General features: G+C 36.5%; 2 protein-coding genes across 3 annotated transcripts; one reads left to right on the forward strand and one right to left on the reverse strand.

Annotated features, from left to right (window-relative positions):
• Nucleotides 1-2,563: 2,563 nt before the first annotated feature.
• Nucleotides 2,564-12,271, reverse strand: arcn1a (archain 1a). The gene is made up of 10 exons (XM_051894541.1): nucleotides 12,088-12,271; nucleotides 9,273-9,536; nucleotides 8,533-8,712; nucleotides 7,934-8,133; nucleotides 7,680-7,844; nucleotides 6,754-6,919; nucleotides 5,414-5,561; nucleotides 5,192-5,300; nucleotides 4,822-5,026; nucleotides 2,564-4,162 (listed from the first exon to the last, which is right to left on the reverse strand). Exons 1-10 carry the CDS (start codon nucleotides 12,088-12,090, stop codon nucleotides 4,073-4,075), a joined length of 1,530 nt encoding a protein of 509 aa, XP_051750501.1. The 5' UTR covers nucleotides 12,091-12,271; the 3' UTR covers nucleotides 2,564-4,072.
• Nucleotides 12,272-13,725: 1,454 nt separating this feature from the next.
• On the forward strand, nucleotides 13,726-21,419 carry hmbsa (hydroxymethylbilane synthase a). Of its 2 annotated transcripts, none has more exons than XM_051892617.1 (14): nucleotides 13,726-13,944; nucleotides 14,803-14,856; nucleotides 15,597-15,669; nucleotides 15,966-16,015; nucleotides 16,156-16,211; nucleotides 16,672-16,749; nucleotides 17,004-17,081; nucleotides 17,313-17,388; nucleotides 17,569-17,682; nucleotides 18,264-18,302; nucleotides 19,441-19,560; nucleotides 19,703-19,756; nucleotides 19,873-19,959; nucleotides 20,500-21,419. In XM_051892617.1, exons 1-14 carry the CDS (start codon nucleotides 13,918-13,920, stop codon nucleotides 20,668-20,670), a joined length of 1,077 nt encoding a protein of 358 aa, XP_051748577.1. In that variant the 5' UTR covers nucleotides 13,726-13,917; the 3' UTR covers nucleotides 20,671-21,419. The 2 variants fall into 2 exon arrangements, with proteins under 2 accessions (XP_051748577.1, XP_051748578.1); XM_051892618.1 differs by lacking the exon at nucleotides 13,726-13,944 and adding an exon at nucleotides 14,592-14,715.
• Nucleotides 21,420-22,390: the final 971 nt, after the last annotated feature.

A 22,390-nucleotide genomic window follows, 5' to 3' on the forward strand; every position in this document is an offset into this window, starting at 1 on the left:
TGTTCTCTCTCTCTCTCTCTCTCTCTCTCTCTCTCTCTCCACCCCTTTGCCTCTCTTTTCCAATCCTCATAGTCTCTCACACACTCCTTCCCTCCCTTCTTTTTTTCATTTTGCTGCCACAAGGCAGTCTTTTATTCTCACAGCTGAAGAGCTTCTCACTTGTTCAGCGTCTGGAACAAGACACCCACCCTGAGCCCAGATCAGGAGACAGGCAGAGAGAGAGAGAGAGAGAGAGAGACATAGGCTGGAGTACAATAGGGGCGACTTATCACCACATACTGATGTAGAGATTTCAGAAATGGTGTCTCGTAAAATTAGATTTGTAATATCAGCCTATTGGTATATGGAAGCAAGTCAGGTGGCTCTTTTTTGGTCCTCACTCTCCCTGATTCTCCCTCATCCATTCGATTCTCTGTATAAAGAAATCTAATTCCCACAACATAGTTGAACTCTGGCCAAGCCAGATAAGCAAAATGTGAAATTAAATTCAATTACAATAAGCCAATAAAGCAGCCCTCTAAATACATTAAAATGCCCTCTGTAAAATGTCTTATGACAACAAACAGAAGATTGGAGGGGTTTGTTTGTGGATACTATGAGATGATGTTTCCTCTTTTTAAACAGAGAAATGGCTGTTATTCAGAATGTCTTATTTTAGTGTCCAAATGTCAAACACCCAAGATAGAGGTTTAGGTTTAGAGAAACTTTATTGTCTATCACCAATGATAGAAATAGCAATAGTGGTTTCCCCTCAACCCAACCCATCCCAACCCATGAGACATTCCACCAACGCATGTCTGAAGAGGACGTTGTGTGGGCTGTAAAGGGGTAGTAAACTTTGGGGAAGCTAAAGGCTGTAAAGTTGCAAAGAACGACTTGCGGACTCAAAATGTTTACTTAAAAATCTGTTTATAAATATTGAGTGGGATATTATCAAGTAATAAAAGTGTAAACAAAAGGTTAACTTGAAAATACCAGGCAAATGTATGAAGGTATAGGGCAGGGTAGGTAAGAATACTCATTGGGGGTTCCTTATATATTTGCTCATTAAAACTTAAATATTTATTTTCCATTAGTTACAACCCATGTTGTCTGAGGTATCTGTGTTTGTCTAGAACAGCTATGGAATGGAAGGCCAATATAATTCTGTGGTCAAACGCCCTTTTACCTCGTTCCTCTTCATTTTCCTTTATTAAGGATTTACTCCTTTATTTATCCGAAATCCACCCACCAAATTCATACACATTAAATCAAATCAAACACTAAATCATATGGCCTTAGCAACAGTAAATAGGACAGAAATATCATCGCTGCAAAAACTTGTTTTACGGGGAATTTTACTTTCAAGGATGCTCTGCGTCAATCAGAGTGGCCGTTTCCATTCATAAGATACACACCATTACGCAGAGAATAGAAAATGAAGTGGAAGAAATGATGACCTCTGGTGGTTGTGCACATGTATTTAATTTTCATCTACATCTAAATATATTCATTTTTACTTTCATTTTATAATTTCTAAACAATTAATGTCTACTCAAGTCAACAAGCTCTGGTAATAGACAGCGGGGCTTGTTTTGCTCCAGTGATTATTCCTCAAAAAAAACATAATTTAGCATGCATTTGACAACATTATATAGGCTTTTGATATATAAAACATTTCAGCAAACTTCAAATAGATATGCCTCAAGAAATTTTGATTAAAATATGTAATATTCGTAAATAATTTTCCTCAATTAGCCTACATATCAAAAGCAGCAAAAGGAAACTTACTTGAAAGCAAACCCTTTTTAAGGGCCATTGTGGTCCTTGGTCTGTAAACAGAAAAACTCTTGGAAATGGTCCTAACGAGTGGGATACAGACTGATCAAAGTAGCTCCTTCAGAAATTCAGCTGGATCCACTGTAGGAGATTGAAAGGGAATCCATCAAAACAGCATCCATCCAGTCACTCTGCTGAGACCATTGCAGGCTCATTATCTGTGTGTAAAACAATTTCACTTACTCATGGCTGCACTTTCCAGCTGACTCCTTAAAAATAAAAGATCCAAAACTGTACAGTATTTCCACCAAAAAAATGAGAGATGAAAAAAATAACTTTCCTTATTCCTAAACATGACTTTGGTGAGCACAGATTACATTTTTTTCTTTTCCTGTTTTCATGTTCTCCCAAATTAACATTGGCATTTAAGCAATACTAATCTCTTGATCATATACAGGTCCCCAGTCTACTTTCAGTCCTTCTAACAGACACATATGTGAAAAGCCCAGCCTATAAAAGTTTTAAAGTGGAAAAAAGAACAAAACGGAAACATGAATCATTCAGTATGGTCAATCAAAAACTGACTGGTACATGTGCCTGGGTGACAAAATTAGTGCTCTGCTACATTGGCTTCATGCAAATATTGGTAGACTGATATGGCTATGTAATTGATTTATTATAAAATCAGATGCACTTCAACATATTTCAGCCTTCCAGATGATAAATGATTTTATAACATAATGTTTACATTACGATGACCATTCAAATAACACAGATTGCAGAAAAGGGGACAATTCACAAAAGATCCTTTTTAGACTCTTTAATGTTTTTTTTTTTTTTTTTTTAAGTTTACACTGGAATGTTTTTCATCATGAATCCCTAATTTATTATTTTACAAGATTACAAAAGAAATCTCAGATGTCTTTATACCATTCCCCAATCCACATTATGATTCCATGAAAATCAAACAAAAACAATGGAAAAAAACAAAGCAAAAAACAAAAACATTTAATACGCCCTTCCCATCATCAAAATATGCAGAGACATTCAAGGCATTATTTGGAACCAAGACAGCAAAGGAGGCATCTTTTCTGTCACGGGGGCCATGTGGGGTTGAGACTGAAGTTTGGGATGATGGCTCGGCAGGCTGAGAACCACTCTTAATGCTGATTTGAGACCAGTGGTCCCTCCCTGAAAACCTATTCACAATCACTGACAGTCAAGAGATACACATGATCCCAGTCCTCCACTGAGAGGCTTTATCTACATACAACACATTTCAGATAAGAATGAGCAGGTTGCCTTTCAGTAGTATGAAAGTCCAAGCCTGTAGTTCCTGCTTTCAATAGAAAACATGATATAAACCAGACAAATTGAGCTCTCACTTTTGAAGCACCAAGATTTTCTCTGACTGCAATGTTTTCAGTTTAAATGAATCAACTCACTGTACTATATTTTGTTAACGGCTTTACGTTGTTACATTGTATGTTGCTTTAACAGCTTTTGTTTGTTAAATTGCCCTCATGTCCATGATACTGGAAACATATATCAACTATATGTTCCATTTCCTTACAGGTTGACATTACTACACCAAAACAATGTAAAGCAAGAGAACAGCAAGTCAGTCAAGAATTAGATAAAGATCCAAGCACAGACTTACTTCTTAAACATGACAGATGTCTAACAGCAGACTGAAACAGGAGATAAACTATATTTTAGACAAAACAAGGGCTCTGAATGACAAAAAGAGAGACAAAACAATGACTACAGACATTTCAGGATATGGACGAAAGGGCTACTGCAAGCAAGGTACAACGATCTTCTAGTGTTTCAAAAAAGTTAGTTCACAGCACAATGAAAATAAAAATTTAGAAAACCACAAACTGAAAGAAATGACATGAGCAACTTGACTTGATCCTTACAGTGGAGGTATATGAACCATCAATTCAAAAATATACTGCCATGATGGCATCAAATAAATAAAGCTCCACCAGCCCACTCCTTCCTTCTGATATAGTCTCCATTTGAGCCCCAACCCTCACTGATACTCGCTGGCCTTTAAGAGAAAGGTTACTCCGTGAAACAAATTTGGTACAAGTACAGCCAAAATCGCCAGCAAAGGCTAAAATGACTTTATTTTCTTTTTAGGGGATAAAAAAAGCAAGCAGAATCAATAAGTACTGCTGAAGATGATAAAGATTGCATCGTCCCTCCATTTGTATGTCTCTCCCTTCTTTTATTTATATGAATGTTTTCAGTCCATTTATCTGCTGTTCTGTAAAGTTGGGTGGTATTTCGTTAGTGATGTTTCCTTTTATAGTATTTCATACTTGTCGACCACAAATGATGTTTCTGTGGAGAACCGAACCGGGCTGTCCCCATCCACCTGAGACACCTTAGTGACCTGGCAGAGACAAAGAGAAAAGAGGAAAAGTGAGATTTTCAATTTTTTGCCTTTAAAAGGGGTCATGAACTGCATTTTTTTTATGTTTCCTGAGGTGCACTTTTAATGTTAGTATGATTTTTACATCAAAAATTTAATCTATTGTCACTGTCCTAACCTGACAGTTTATGCAAAATTAAACATTCAATTGCAAGAAGAGAAAGAAAACTTAATTTGGTACTCGCGCACTGTGTGAGAAGTCATAGCCTTATCTATTACAATACAAGGTTATATGGGTCAAAACAAAAACAGTAACTTATTTTATTTTTTGATTACTTTTTTTTAAGGTGGGACAAGTACAAATTTGAACCACTGGCCCAACGGCAAGTAGAAGAAAAAAAAAAAAAGAAAAAAAAGAAAAAAAAAAAAAAATCTACTGCCGCCTATAAATTAAAGGTAATATTTTAATAATTTAACAGCACATTCACATGTTCATGGTTTTCTGATTTCAGTTAATGGTCATGTATGCAGGTAAACGAAATAAATGTTTTAACTTTTTTAGCAAATGTTTTTGAAATTGTTTTTATTTTAAAGTTACATTTTTATGAATGTATCGATTATTAGCTAAATTAACTCCAGTAACAAACCCAAGTTTGGGAAACCATGACCTCTTGTCTTACCTGAATGTCACAGTAGCTGCCCTTGGAGACAAAGGAGACACTGACAGGGAAAAAGTCATTTGGCTGGCCATTTATGCTGAACTCCAGGCTACCAGTCTTATTCTTTACATCAATCACGGGCAGACACCACTCCAGGACATTTCGTCTGCTGTCATGGCGATATTCTCCATCTAGATCACCAATCACAGGAGCTCCTACTCCTGACCTGTGATGAAATAGTTTCAATAGAAAAATGTAAATAACAAACCAAATGACCTCAAGATGCTATATTACACATGGGGCAACGCAGAAGGTACATTAATATGCCAATAAAGGTGTATAATGTGAATGAATTATTGTCCTGAACTAAATCCAATGAACTTCTACTCACGGTACAGGAATAGAGACAACTACATCATTGAGTTCCAGAGATTCATCCTGTAGCTCATACTCGATGTTTACATCACAGCCGGTACCACTCTCAGAGGGCCAGCAGTTTACTGTAGAGACAAAACAGACAGAAATTGGATGAGCATAGGTCATATGACACTACAGGTGAGACATAAGCTGTTAGCTTGATAGGTAATACTAAAACCAGATGTTCAGGACTGACTTGTCAGTGGAATGAGAGATTCATCTGTGGTCTGTAGTCTCCACTTCAGCACACCCACGTCACTTTTCAGGGGGAAAGATTTGTCAGGGTTTTTCAGACCAATCACGGACTCCGCTGTGAAAAGTTTTTTGTCCACATTGGGATGGGTCTACAAGGAAGAAAAAAAAAAAAAAAAGGTTGGAAGAGTGCAACAAAATTCTACAGGTTCTTTTATTAGCAGTTTTAGAATATATAGAAACGTTTAACAGTTTTGGTTTGTAGTGTTGTCACGGTACCAAAATTCCAGTAGTCGGTACCAATACCATAAAAATTGTATGGATTTCGGTACCACAGCAAAATCTGTTGGAACTATTTTACTATTTTATATAGCCTATTATAAAAACATATTAAATATGGTAATCATACATATAAATATTTGGAGCATGTGTGTATGTTTGTGTGTGTATATATACCTCAATGAAATAAATTTTGAAATAAAAAAAAAAAAAAAACTCAAACATCCATTTTGTAACAGACGTGCGTGTTTATTTTAGTTATTCCTTGAATGAAACGACACACTACTTATAAAGTCTAATAACAAGCACAAACTGTGTTAAATAGAAACTGACGTGCAAGCAAAAAGGTTCCTATCCTACTGTGTTTTTTCTACTTTACCACAGTAAAGAATGCGAATAGCCTATAATAGGCGTAAAAGCGAACGAAAGGAAGAAACGTTATAGTCCCCTGCGTGAGTGAAGATTTGGGAAAAGAAACAGAGATTTCATGTTCAGTGGAATAACTAGGCTAATGGAATATTGTTAAATTCTCTGCTAATCGGGTGACCAGATCGTGATTCGCAAAACAGAATACAAAGCTTAAATTTATGGACTCACGTAGGCCTACCTCTCTCATTCGGCATGAACCAAAATGTTTCCACGGCTGCGATGTCACATTTAATTGCTAACCTATTATTTCTTTTGTAAACAAAGCTTTGTGCTTCACTCGTGTCATATTCAAGTAGCCTAAATACTGGCACAGCCCTATCAGTGGGTACCGAATATACCCGGATTCTCGGTACTACCGGTACTACAGAAATGCTGGTATCGTCACATTTTCAAAATTTCAGTACCGACTTGGTACCGAAGTACCGGTACTTTTGACAACACTATTGGTTTGTATTGTGGTTAAATTATATTTAAATTTTTCCATTTACTTTAGGTTTCATTTTTTATTAGTTTCAATACTTGTTTTTTTGCACTACAAATCAATGCCTATAACAATACACTTGATTTTATTACAAGAAGCATCATATTCAGAATAATTATGATTCACCATTGCTGCTACATTCAGAAAAACATCACCTGCAACTGGACGCCTCTCTTGTCATTATTGCTGACATTGAGCCTAATTCTCCCATTCTTTTCTTCAGAAACTCTGAGGGTAATCATGCCAATAACTTCCATGTTCTGGAGGCCACCATCACGGCCACACGTCAGGGTGATCTTTTCCTCCACCCGCAGATGCACACTGAAAATTAGAATTTTTTTTAGATTATTGCAAAATTTTAAAGATTATCGTAATTGTTGCAAAATTATCCTATCCTGAGGCCAAATTTTAGCCTTGTTTCACACAATAATGTGTTTGCAGCATAATGGTGCATAAAAGTGCTTTGGCTTTATACAGAAAATAAAGCGATTTGTGGGTTAAGGCACATCCTATGTCCTCTGAGAAAAAAAAAAAAAAAGATCATGAGTGGGTCATTGAGAACTATTTGACTGTCAAACTTAAGATCTAATTTACATGAGGAATCCAAATTCAGTTAGACCTAGAAAGTGGTGCTTATGTGCCTTCATTGTTGATGAATAGATGCATTTTTTGCTGAGTTCAGAGTGTAACATGCAGCAAAAATAGGCTCAGTGCTGAAACTCTGCTTGATATGCTGCTTAAACATACAGTGTGAATACTGCAACTGTTAACATGGGCACTGAAAAGAATATGTACCACTTGCACGCTGCTGACCTGAGATCTGCAAAACAGGTTTTAATCTGAAACCAACTAAAGCAAGTAGTATTTTTTTATTATCTATTTCCTTGTCTAACTTGCATTTGGAAAACCTCACAAAGAGACATTATTTTACAAACACACAAATGAACCTTTAATGCATTAATGAACAGTACTGCTAAATAAACAGTGATTATTTTAACCGAATAAGTTCATACACTCCACTAATGTTCTTTTGATTATCCTCAGTCTGATTATAGCATTAAAAACAGTGGCATATCGTTACCTCTCTGTGTGGATTGGAGGAGGCAGAGATTTGGATGCATCTGATGGTCTTTTGCCTGTGCTGGGCAAGATGATATTTTCTCCCTCTGACTTAAGTTTGTCCACAAAGTCATCCACCTCCTTCCCCTTGCCAACCAGTTTAAGTGCTTTACTTGGACCACTGGACCTAAAACAAAAGGGCATTAAAATTGTAGCCTGACACTTTTTTTAATACAGGTTAAGGATCACTGTACTCTATTAAGGGTATAGCTGTACCTGACAGGTGCAGGGGTGGGTTTGGGTTTCTCAAGCTCGATCAGCGTGTCTGTGATGATGGATGTGTTGCTGCTGCTCATGCCCGAGCTGCCGAAACCACCGAAGCCCGGTCCCTTCTTTCCACGCTCTGCATCTCGCCGTATCTGCTGAAGTTCTTTAGCCTTCCGTCTCATCTCTGCCTTAGCCTCGCGCTCCTGAGTCTGATGAACAATTAATTGAGTCGTTTAGAGTGAAGAAAAGATGATCGACAATAAAGTACATCATAATTACAGCATTTAAATTAATCAAATGTCACCTAAGGGCCCTTGACAGTATGTTATTTATAAAGAGCAAACACATAGCTGGGATTAGGGATGTTTAATTATGAACTTCACACACAGCACCTCGTTTCACGCATTAGGAACTTATTGATCATCCTCCTTTGCATCTTTTGCTTGTACAAGTCTAGCAGACTGGAGAATTTTCTAGAATGTCATTAAATGCAGTAGACTTTTGGGGAATTGCCAGATTCGTTAATTAGAAGAGGATGGAAGCATACTTTAAGCAACGGATGGCAAAAAAGTTTGCTTTGCTATTTCTCAACAAAATGTGTTTCATACCTCTCTGACAGCACGGAACACCTTTTCCTCATGAGAGTCCATCTCTGTGAATGTCCGGATCTGGGCTAGGTTGACATTTTCTCTATAACCGAGGGCAACAATCTCATCGAAGGCAAAGATGAGGTCAAAGCAGTGCTCAGAAATCTCACTCTCCTCCAGGACACGACAATATTCAGGAATCTACCAAAATACAAGTAAAATGAACACAAATCAAGTCAGTTTCTTTTCAAAATTCTGATATTAACAGAACGATTTGTATTGAGAAAAGCACTATACAAAAACCTAAGATGAACACTTCTAAGGTTTTATTTTACAAATGGATTAAAACATTACTAAGACATACACACACACACACACATTATATTATATATATATATATATATATATATATATATAATTTTTTTTTTTTTTGCTACTGTATAAAGTTGTTAATTGGTTAACTAAGTAATCTTACCATATACAGTGAAAAACTGTAAATGGTCATCACAACACTATGTTATTTTACGCTATCAAGTGAAATTGATGTTTTTTCTTTGTAAAAACTATGAATTGCCATATAATTTACAGTGAAAAACAATAAAAGGACATTCCCCACGGTTATTTGTTTTGTTTTTTTATGGCGGATTTCAGGCAATGAAAAGTGAATACTGATGTGCATCAAGAAGTGATGAAAAAACAAAAACAATTTTGTTGTTCATAAAAAGTATTTTATTCCGTTGTGTATGTGGTTTCTTTCTTACCACACGTGAGAAGAGACGCAGTGTCTCCAGGTCCTCCAGTATATTACTGTTCTTGGTGGTGACCAGCACCATGTACAGCTTTTCCAGAGGTTGGTAGACGTAGCGGACACTCTCCGTCTCCACAAATGTGTGCTGTTTGCCAGTGTTCATCAATTTGGGAAAAGCGGCCAGCAGACCCTCCACTCGCGTCCGTGTCATCTCCACAAATTGCCGTGACACCAGGGCCTTACCTGCCTTGGTGCAGATTGCTGCTGCCAACAGCACCTGGAGTAGAGTTAGTGAACAAGAATTTTAGGGAGCGATTTCAAAAATGCAGTTTTAATCTTCATAGAGGAACATGCAGAATGCAGTGCACTACTTGGATGTGTGGATGGAAAGAGTACACTAAGATTCCATATTAACATTCCTTCCAAGAGCAAAACAGACACAACTTTATTTGGCTCTCATGTTTGCTGTACTTAATTTATGTGTTTAACTTGGTATAAATATTTCTGCATAACAGCAAAGACAGAGCACATTTTTCAACAGAAAGTCACCTTTACATTCACATGATCAACTGTTAGAACAGACTGACTACTGTAACAAAAGCAGTCTGAAGCAAATCAGAGAAACGCCTAATAAAACCAACAATGTGATTACATATCATGCAGGGTTCCCACACTTTCTGACCAGTGAATTTCCATGATTTTTCCAGTCGTTTGTGAAGATTAGATATGGATTAGAAAGATTAGAAAAAAATAAAATAAGTAATTTATAGAGCTTGCACACACAAGTTGTTATTTCAAGCCAAAAAATAGTATTGAGCATAAAAAGAAAAATATATATTGACTACAGATATTTATGACTTTTATTTATGTCATGACGACTCCCAGAAGAGTTTAGCATGGTAATAGATATGACAATAGTAATGTATTTGGTCTTGGGGGAATAGATCTGCTAGGCTGCTGCTCATAATGCTCCAAAGCTTCCTGAAGCAGTGTTTTGAAATCGGCCATCACTATATAAGTCGTTATTTTGTTTTTTTTGGCGCACCAAAAATATTCTCGTCGCTTTATAATATTAATATTGAACCACTGTACTCACATGAACGGATTTAAATATGTTTTTAGTACATTAATGGATCTTGAGAGAGGAAATGTCATTGCTGGCTATGGAGGCCTCACGGAGCCATTGGATTTCAACAAAAATATCTTAATTTGTGTTCCGAAGATTAACGAATGTCTTACGGAGGGTGAGTAATAAATTACATTATTTTCATTTTTGGGTGAACTAACCCTTTAATTTAGAATGGCAAACTGCAATAATAGCTTAGATATCCACAAACCCACAGTACACTGACAAGGAAAAGTGCGTACGTCTGCTCAGACCCTGACGTGGCGCCAAGGACTTTTCCAAAGACCGCTTTTGTAAATATGAGCGTTGGCGTGGATTTATGCGTACGCACACTCTAAGATCAAATCTGTGCATATGCATGCTTTATAAATGAGGCCCCAGGTGTAAAAAGGCTCAGAGGAACTCTGAAAGTGCGCTGCAAACCGCTACAGCAAACATTGACCAACTATTTAAATGCTGATCAGCAAACTCATTGGCTACAGATGCAACAGGATAAACTTGCGTCGTGTTGTTAACGCTTCGACTGTCAGCAGGTTGCGTTAAGGACCCATCAGCTTGTGACATCTACAGTTTCATGACAGAACTTGGTATTTATTTCCATGACTTTTCCAGGAAATAACACTTTTGAAACTCAGTGTTTTGAAAGGTTTTTTGGAAACCCTTGTCATGAGACAGCAAAACTGGCCAAAGTAATTGACAGAATGAATGGGTTCCTTTTATTATCAGCAAGGAATCAAAGGGGTGAGGAGTCATGTGGTCTGTTTTGAGAGACTTTAAATTACACAAACTTCATACTGCATTCATTGAGTGCATTTGACTAGACAGCTGCACACTTCAAAATACTACAATGCAGCCCTCTATGACCTAAGCTAGTCCACATTACAAAAGACAAACCGATGATTTTGTATGGGATTAAGATATCAACCACTTCAATAAGCATGTCCATAAAACAATTTCACAAAACAATCAGGCAATAAATGACAGTATGTCTATCCATCTACCCTTATTTTCTGTATGTTCCCAAACACCTAAATGGTTCATTCTTCTTTCCGATGCTCTCTGTTCTTGGGGAAAATAAAATATTCCAATTCAGTCAAACTTTACAGAAAAGCTTTGAAACAATCCATTCTGTTCCAACTTATCTAAAGATAGGTCAACATGATCTACAAATCAACAAGCTAGCTGCAACCGTTCCCAATTTATACAGACAAAAAAAAAAAAAAGTCTGAAGCACTGAATTCAACACAATCTGACCACGTCAACAGATGTTACAAATGCGCTAGTTATTTTACACAAAAAGACACGTAGAATTAGCCCACGTCGTCCTACTGTTATTAATCACAGACTTACACAGCTGATTTGTTATCACAGAAACGTATAATGAGAAGTTGATAGGGAAAGTTACAGGCCTACAGTACAGCGAGTATTTGACACTGATGTGGCTCATTTCTCCTTACATTGACAGCACACCTTACTCGCGAGTTTAACACCTCAATAAGTGACATTATACGTAGACATTATCACTGAGCTAATTTACATTTTAAAATACGTCAATTTCAAAGTTTCTCTCAAATAAAAACGCATTTCGAGCAATAAATCAGTCTGCGGTTCTTTCGTTAGCTAGCAGCAACCTCTCATGTAAAAACCGGAACCCGTCGTCAAATTAAGTCGTTTGTCCATAAACGAATAAAGATGAACTCACCATTTTCACGGTTTGATATGTTTTCTGCGTTTAATCTTCTGATCGCCGTTTGTGTGGTTGTATAAATGCTATGTGGAGATAAATAAAACTGTTTGTGTGCAGGGCGGCTCAATATGGCAGAAGTGTAAGCCACGTCTCCAACCGGAAGCAGCTCGTCAGGGGTAAAAGGGCAGCACGACATATGTGGAAGATCCAACATCAGCAGCAGGAGCGACCCAACCCTCACACGATACTATGAGGTTCCTTTTAAACATATCCTTTACTACAGTAAATAATTAAATTAATAACACTTTGGTGTTGTGATGTTTATTTAATTACTTATTTTAATATATATATTCACACACACACACACACACACACACACACACACACACACACACACACACTTACTTTGGTGTTATGATGTCATAATAAAACAGACACTATAGCAGGATCTCAGTTATTTGTGGATTTCACAAATATTTACAGCTGTGTTGGTATTGTAACTCTTGGGAAAAAAAAAAAAAAAAATATATATATATATATATTATATAGTTTTTTTTTAAATTCATTTTCAAAGAAACTTGGATTTACATGAACAAAAAATCTGTAAAGAAAAGAACACTCAAAAAAAAAAAAATTTAATACGGGTTTTGGTGCCATGTGTATCGTTACATTTATTCCTCATTAATTTATTTCATTCTATTTTGTATGCTTGATGTGGTTTCTTTTTCTCTATTTCTGTAAAGTTTTTTCTCCATTCGTTAAATCCTTTTTATCCATTCTTTATCTGGTATAAGTCATTTTGCCGCTCTCTTATGAACTGTTTTATTTTCATTTTATTTTAATTAATGATGTTACATTACATGATGATTTACAAATAAGGAATACAACAAGCGATTTATCTTAAGGATGCAATAACACAAGAGCAGCAATACAATGTTTTAAACTTCATCTAGAATAGTAGGCTAAAACCTGCAACAAAGGGATTTAAGAAAGCATAGAAGATAATAGATAATATGATAATATAAAGAGTCTGCAGGATGCAGTTTAGGGCTCACAGAAGTGATACGTTTTTCAGCTGTTTCATGACTTGTCACAGATCCGGCTGTCCGAATAGGGTTAGGAAGATCATTCCACATCTTCCTGTCTGTTGTTTGTTTGTGAATTGTATTCTATACAATTTCAAAGCATTCACACTACTCATAATAAAGAGTAGCCTACACCTTTAGCTCAGAAATCATATTTTACCTATTACAATCAGATAGCAATATTTCAATTGACTGCTTTCTAATTTAAAATATATTTAAATTTGTTTTTATAACATATGTTTAAACGTATTTTTAAAATTAATTTAAAACAATTAAAACAACAATTTTTTCTTTGTTACATTCTAGTAATTTGATCTGTATACGTGTCAGTATTTACTTTATCTAAACAGGGACACTACATAAACATCCCACAAGGCTCATTTCCCCTCCCAAAAAAAGGATTCATTTGTCAGACGACTCTTACTTTAAACTGGTTTATAAATATGATTTTCAAATAATTATAAAGATGTCAAAATTTTATTTATTTATTTATTTTTTTTAAATTACTCAACATTTTGAGACATCATCTTCGTTTGGTTGAATTATGCGCTGTGTGGCGCTGCATGACGAGCATGAACACATCTACAGCGTGTTCTTGGCAGACGGAAGTATCTTTCCCGTCTAGGTCACACCTCAGAAATCAGGTCACGCGCTGAGTTTGCTGTAGCAGTTGGGCATTTTAGAAGTCCGTTACTCAACCAAAACATTTGTGCAAATGAGTGAAAAATCTTGACGATACAGTTCGGGGAACAGATCGCTGATGTCTGGGAACGTTTGTATCTCTCAAGTAAGTGAAAAACTACATGGTTTAACGCGAGTGGCATATAGTGATGTTTTATTGGCTCGGTGAACTGCCATTTCAACCGTTCTGTCTTTCTATTGGTGGATGGGAAGAGTTCTGGAGAAGTAGGTGGGTCTAGACGCATGTGGAGGACTCAAGAAATAAGGAACTATATGAGATTTTGAAATAGGTTGATTTTTTTTTTAAAGGTCTACATTTATCTACGTTTTTTGAGAGTCATACTTCTAATTATGATGACAAGTGCACATTTATGTAACGATCTTTACTTTCTACAGATTAGTTACATGTGAGTCTCAATAAGCATACAAGTCTCTTAAGTGTAACGTACAGGGCGAATGGCCAAAACCCCTCGTGATTTGACAATGTAATATAAAAATGAAAAATATTTATTAGATGCGTGACTTAATGAGCCTCTCTACAGGTTGCCTCTTCTAGTGTATTCTGTCATAGTGTTTTCTGAACTTCAACATCCGAATAAGCAATAGGGGGGGAAAAAGACAAACTGGGTTAAACGGCCAACATTTATCTGACTCGCAGCTGTGTGCGCTGCATCCAGCCTTGGGTTTATCAGCACTGCCCAGAAACACAGGGTGTGGGGAATGCAAGGACACTGTAAAGAATAAAAAAAAAACCTCTCCACCAGTTGTTCATTCATTCAGTCATTCATAAGGCCTTGGATACGGCACATCATCTTCTGCAGCCTGAACTGTAAAATTGTCCGCAGATAACATGGATGGGCCATTCAAGTATATTAGAGTGAGAGTTTGATGAATCATATTTTGCTATTTACAAGAGTTGAGGTGAGCATTAATATGAAATTTTGTGATATTCTTGTTCCTTTAGGAAGGAAATGGCAAAGTCAGTCGGGTTATTCGCATGGGAACAAGGAAGAGCCAGGTAATGTAATGTTCAGAGTCATTTAGCTATGCTGTGAGATAATTTGTTAATTCATTCTTTTTCTTTCTATGAGAGTATTTTCCGCACTTAGTTATAGCCTACAAGATATAAAATTTTAGTTGTACATTACCTAATAATCTGAAAAGCATTATTTAATGTAATGTAAATAAAATGAATGTTTTTAATGACATGTTCCTTGAAAAAATTTAGCTTTTTTCCCATTGTGGTTCCCTGGGTTGTCCCTGAGTCTGGGCAGTTTGACAACTCTTGACATGGAGCATTTTATTGTTTTGTTTTTTGTTTTTTTTCTTATTGTGCGCTTAAATTAAATGATCAGTTTAGTCAGTTAAGTCAAAAATAGAGAAAACATGCAATATAAATTGAATGGGAAGTATATAGATTTAGATTTTCTAGTCTGGAACCGTTATAAAGTGAGGGTAGATAACAAAATGGAAATGGGTGTTAACTAGCATGCTTTAATCAGATAGAAACTGTCCCTCAGTGTCACCATTGTGATTGCTGGGAGCGACTGCTAGCATTTAATCATAAAAATTGTTACATTTGTTTCTTAGCATCAGTTAAAATCTTCATTACTCTGAGTATCTTTAAATAATGACTTTAAATGTTTGGAGAGCTGCTCTCAGAGAAAATTTATTCCACATATATTGGTCTGAGGCTTTATGATATTGATGAAATTTAATTTTTGTATCTTCAATAATGGGGTTGTCTGTGTTTCTCAGCTGGCTCGCATTCAAACAGACAGTGTGGCCAGCACACTGAAAGAGCTTTATCCAGATGTTCATCTAGAGATAGGTAAGTGAGGAAATTTCGCACAGCATAATTTGTATGAACTTTACTTGTATTGCATTTATACACACATATGCACACATACACGCACACACACTACTTTTCATTTTCTTGTCCCCATCCACTCACTGCTTGTCTAAGAACAGAGAGGGATTGTGTTGTGCTGAGAATGTGTAATCTATACCACCGCTCCACTGCTGAATCCTACTGTCTGTGTCAAAAGACATGAATGATGATGTCAGAATTGGAGCCAGTGTGCACAACTATTCAGCTCTTAACCTTTTTGTGTACATGCATTACAGTTGCCATGTCGACAATTGGGGACAAAATCCTGGACACTGCGTTATCAAAGGTAGAAATCCATCTGCACGTGAAATGTGTCATTATTATGTTAGGTTTTGTGGTGTCTGTAAAAAGAAATGCCTTTGAACTTTTGTGTGCTGCCCAACTTGTACAAATCCATTATAACTTATCAAATGTGTTTTTTTTTAGATTGGCGAAAAGAGCCTCTTCACCAAAGAGCTGGAAAATGCCCTTGAGAGAAATGAGTAAGTTTGATCAAAAACTTGGGACTTTGTTAGGACGCTGATGCTAATTACATGTTCTCATTTCGGCTTATATGAAGGTTTCCCCTTCATAAACTCTCATTAGAAACCATAAAAAGGCTGTTGTTCAGTTGATTATGCTGTAAAATGCTCTAGATTATATACTTATTATTATATACTTATTATGCTTTCAGTATTATTGATATGACATTTCAAATACCTCAATCTCATTTCCTTTTGGACATTTTGCTTCAGCAGAACTGCTTTGCTCATATTTACTGTATTCAGTAGCTGTTCTAATGGTTACCAACACTCTAAGCAGTTCTCTTAGACTTGTTGATGTGTTTTGTGTAATAAACCTTAATTACGCATGTGATTTAAAAAAAAATATATATTTTTTATTTTATTATATTTTGATTGTATTATTAATATGAATATTTTTTTTATGTGTTTTGTTCACCAGAGTGGATATTGTGGTTCACTCTCTTAAGGATTTACCTACCTCATTGCCCCCTGGATTCACTATTGGAGCCATTCTTCAGTAAGTAGGCTACCACAACCTTGACATCTAACAAATATTTCTTTTTATTTCCCAATTAATTAATAATTGAATTTAAATTAGATTCATTAATTTAAATATTTGTGTTTAATTAATAGTTTATTGTATTTAATTTACATTATTATTGTTTTTAAAGTTAATTTAATAAATGCATATTTATGACTTATAATGACCAATTAGGTAGTTTGAAAACCTGTTTGAGCTATGTGTGATATGTTGTGCATTGTTTTGTGAAGGCGGGAAAATCCCCATGATGCAGTGGTGCTTCATCCAAAGAATGCTGGACTTACCCTGGACAGCCTGCCAGAGAAGAGGTGAGCTCTGTGTTCTTTAACAATCTAATCATGCCAAATAATTGTGCAGGCATCCATCCGAGAGAATTTGATTGATGACCCAAATAATGAAGGAAGATCAACAGTTTTCATAGCAATGGCATTTAATTTCAAAATCTACATTCTGTTATAGATGTCATGTTATGACAGCTATATGCACTTATGTAACCAAAGCTGTCAGAAACATTTTGAAACTTCTCTTTTCCCCCCCAGTGTGATTGGCACAAGTTCACTTCGCAGAGCAGCTCAGCTGAAGAAACGATTTCCTCAACTGGAATTTGAAAATATTGTATCCTGCACTTTCCTTTGCTTTTGAATCTGTGGATGTTTATATATTATTAATGGGAGCAGCTTTATCATTGATTTTGATGGACTGCCAAAGCAAGCACATATTTCCTGGGTATTCGTTATACCAGCAAGTTTCTATATACTGTATATATAGTCTTCCTCCTTGACTTTACTGCAATAGAGAGGGAACCTAAACACCCGCCTAAAGAAGCTGGATGAAAAGGACGACTATGCTGCCATCATTCTGGCCGCAGCAGGCCTCAAACGTATGGGCTGGGAAAACCGAATCAGTCAAGTATGTTAAAGTTATGACATACATCCAAGAGAATTGAATAATTGAAAAAAAAAAATTGTAGAGCAGGGACTTCTATCTATTGGTTGTTGATTGGATGGAGGCAGATCTGAATGCGGTAAATTGTTAGAAAGGGGCAAAATGATTACAGTCCAGCATACATCATCAAAGAGAACTCTGTCATTTCACTGGAAGATCGAGTTATGACATTTTAATAAAACAATTATGTCAAAAAATAAAAAAAGGAAGCATATGCATGAATAGTTCTCAATAAGATCAATAACATGCATTTAGAAAATAGAAATGCATTTTCATTTCATGCTGACTTTAAAAGTATTTTCATCTGTGCAGGACCATTTGGAAAGTTGATACTAATCAGATTGGCTTCAGAGTATGACCTCACATTCAATGCTAGCAAAAAAGTAATTTCGTGATATGAGTTTATAACAAGAATGTAATATATTAATAGGAAAACCCATATCTACCACCCACTATTCTGAATATTGGAGGTCTCTGGTGACTACAGCAGTGTTTATAGTTTTATTTAAATAATGTATTTATTGTAGTTGTTCTATAAATTGCAGATTCTCGGCCCGGAAGATTGCATGTATGCAGTTGGCCAGGTAAGTGTGTGAACAATGAAATTGCATTAGGTATCGATCCACTAGATTTAAAACGGTAGCAATTTTTTTTCCAGTGTTTATACCTGTCATGCTTTGCACTTATTATTGTGTTGTTCATGCGAGAAAAGAAGCAGGTGCAAGCTCAACTGTTAATGCACTTCATAAACACTAAAGGAAACACCTGTGTAACAATCTGTCAACGGCTGCAGCCAAAAAAGTGGTGTATGTTGCTTGAACATAAAAAATGCTTCATTTGTGATCACACTGCAGTGAAGCCATTGTATACATACTCACTGTAACTTCAGAAATGTGGCACAATGAAAATTCTGTCATTAATTACTCACCCTCATGTTGTTCCAAACCCGTACGACTTTCGTTCATCTTCGGAAAACAAATGAAGATCTTTTTGATGAAATCTGAGAGCTTTCTGTCCCTCCACAGACAGCTACGCAATTGACACTTTGACCCTTCAAAAAGTTCACAAAGAGATTGTAAAACTAATCCATATGAATTGAGTGTTTTAGTCCAAATTTTCTGAAGAGACTCAATTAATTTATGTAATGAACAGGTTTAATTTAGGCTTTATTCACATATAAACATTCAACTCGCACATCAGTTGTGGTAAACAGAAGCTCAAGCATGTTTGCTTGGCATGTGTGAGAACCAATGAGGTTCATTCTCGTGTGTTACTCAGCACGTTTGAGCTTCCGCAAGAGGTTTGTTCTCGCACATCACTTCTGTTTATGTTCGTTGATCAATGTTTATATGTGAATAAAAGCCTAAATTCAATCTGTTCATCAAATAAAGCGATCGTATCTCTTCAGAAAATTTGGACAAAACCGCTCAATTCATATGGATTAGTTTCACGATCTCTCTATGAACTTTTTGAAGCATCAAAGTGTCACTTATGCGTAGCTATCTATGGAGGGACAGAAAGCTCTCAGATTTCATCAAAAAGATCTTCATTTGTGTACCAAAGATGAACGAATGTCTTACAGGTGTGGAACGACATGATTAATGATAGAGTACTTAATAATAGAATTTTCATTTTTGGTTGAACTAACCCTTTAACCTACAGAACTGTTTTCTTAATTAAATGTCAGTCATTAAATAAACATATAATGTGACTTTTGATCAGGGAGCACTGGCAGTGGAAGTCAGAGCACAAGATAAAGATATTCTGGAAATGGTGTCTGTCCTGCACCATCCAGACACAGTGCTGCGGTGCATCTCAGAGAGAGCTTTCCTCAAACAGTTGGTGAGTTCCCTTACATACACACATGAACTCAACTGTCAGTGGATGTGGTTCATATCTAATTGACCATATCCCTGGGCATTCTATGTAGTCCAGCACACAGCTATTTGTTATTAATTCTGCTGTTCATTCATTCTGCTTTCAGGAAGGAGGCTGCAGTGTGCCTGTTGCTGTTCATACAGAAGTGAAAGAGTCCATGGTAAAGAGCATGTTTTTAGGCTACTTCACTCAATGTAAATTGATGGCAATACAAATCTGAATGAGTGTTGCTGATGTTTGTATAACAGATTAAAATCAGCTCTTTTCTGGTTGCAGTTGTATTTGACTGGAGCAGTTTATAGTTTGGATGGAGCTGATTGCTTGAAGGACACTATGCAGACGTGTGTGGAAATAGACAACAAAGTAAGGGCCAAATGTACCTATATATACACTACTGTTCAAATGTTTATGGTCAGTAAGATTTTTCTATTCAGCAAGGATGCATTAAATTGATCAGTGACAGTAAAGGAAATATCACAGTTTCCACAAATATATTAAGCAGCACAACTGTTTTCAGCATTGAATAAGAAATGTTTCTTGAGCAGCAAATCAGCATATTAAAATGATTTCTGAAGGATAATGTGACACTGAAGGCTTATGAAAATTCAGCTTTGCCATCACATAAATAAATGTAGAGAATAAAGTCAAGAATAAATTACTTAATATATATTTTTAAATATATTAAAATAGAAAAGTTATTTTAAATAACTTTTTCACAATAGTACTGTTTTTACTGTATTTTAGACCAAAAATATGTAGCTTTGGTGAGCATGAGACTTTTTTTTTTTTCCAAACACATGTACCCCAAACATTTGAACGGTAGTGTTTATATATAATTTACAGAATTATAAAGTATATTTTTTTTACAGCACTATAACCTTTATTCCAACTGGTTTTAATCAGGTGAGTGAGAGCGCACAGGAGTGCGTACACGTTGCAGTCACTGCCAACAATATATCATCATCAGCCCTCGATGCTGCTGAGAAACTGGGGATGGATCTGGCAAATGTTCTCCTTAACAAGGGGGCCAAAGATATTCTCACAACAGCCAGGAAACTTAATGATGCTCGATAACTTTTTTTTTTCTTCACATTTTGTGCACTGGAGTTAGTTGAGACCTATTTTAGGAATCTTTGACATGCTGTTAACTTGATAAACAGTACCCTCAACTGTATGCTCTATAGCTGAATCTCCAGAGCTTAAGTACAACCATGACTGGGTGAATTATCAAGTCACTTCAGCTACTATACCTCAGTTTAACAATGTGACAACACCAATTTTTCTGTCAGCTGTTCGTTCACTCACAAGTCACAAATTTCGACTGCCATCATCTCTCAGGCACAGAATTCTGGAAGAAAATTCATGTTTATAGTCTTCCTCTTCTAATGATCAGGCTGCCTTTATCTGTGAACCACATAAAATGAGGTGCTCAAAATGGCTACCTTTTACATCTGGCCATGGTTTTTAATATAGAAATGAGTAGCCTCTAGCAAAATGTTTATGTGTATATCTTTAATTTTAAAAATATATTTTATCACTGTGGAATACTATAAAACTAATCAGTATTGAGAAGCTAAGATGTGATTTCGGGATCTATGTAAGATTTTTATTGGCAAAATATTCAGTTTAAAAAGTTTGCTTAAGTTAAAAGATTAATTAGAATATGTATATATTTTGTCAAAGAAAACGCCATAATGTGCCTTATAAACGTTGAATTGTAAAATGAATTAACCATAGCAAATCACTTTGACCAGCAATGTTAATGTTTTCTGTAACTATCAAAATGAGAAAAACACGTGAATAAAGAATATCATTATTATCAATGTTGTTCATTTTTTTCCCGCCGATCACAGGCAGCATCAACCGGTACTCTTGTTCATAAGAAAGCACAACAAACTCATATATAAAAGACAATTTAATACGTAAAAAGGCAACTCAATAATACTGGCTACATTACATTCAGACATGGAACTGGCTCTTTTCAGACGAGTGGGTGGCCCTTAAAAGGGCCTTTGGGTCAGTTATCTCAGGACATCGCAGCTTTTAATACTCCTGTGACTGGGACGAACCCTTCTTTCCAGATTTACCAGAGCTGGCAACAGCCTGACCAGTTTTCTTGGGTAGAAGGACGGCCTGGATGTTGGGGAGAACACCACCCTGGGCGATGGTCACTCCACCGAGCAGTTTGTTCAGCTCCTCATCGTTACGGACGGCCAGCTGAAGATGACGAGGAATGATACGAGTCTTCTTGTTGTCCCTTGCAGCGTTTCCCGCCAACTCGAGAATCTCAGCGGTGAGGTACTCGAGGACTGCAGCCAGGTACACGGGAGCACCAGCACCTACTCTCTCAGCATAGTTGCCTTTTCGCAGAAGACGATGCACACGGCCGACGGGAAACTGAAGACCAGCACGGGAGCTGCGAGTCTTGGCCTTGGCGCGTGCTTTTCCACCGGTTTTACCTCTTCCAGACATGTTATTCGAGAATCTTCTTTCCTCAGTTTGTAGAAGAAATCAGTGAGACGATCGGTGGAGTTGCTGCAGTATTTAAGGACTGACTGAACTAGGGTCGTATAGTCCCGCCCACCATTGTGATTGGTTAAGCGCAGTGAAGAACAGACCTGATTGGCTGGTAGAGGCAACTTTAGAGCGGATGTGATCTCCTATTGGCTTGGACTTGCTGTGCATAAACAGCTCAAACTAACGAACCAATCCGAGTGCATCGAAATGTGCGCGAGCTGATTGATTCGCACGGTTCGTCTGCGCCACCAGTGGTCTTTTGTTTTGTCAATCAAAT

The sequence above is a fragment of the Ctenopharyngodon idella genome, chromosome 5, assembly GCF_019924925.1.
Source record: "Ctenopharyngodon idella isolate HZGC_01 chromosome 5, HZGC01, whole genome shotgun sequence".
NCBI classification, from domain to species: domain Eukaryota; kingdom Metazoa; phylum Chordata; class Actinopteri; order Cypriniformes; family Xenocyprididae; genus Ctenopharyngodon; species Ctenopharyngodon idella.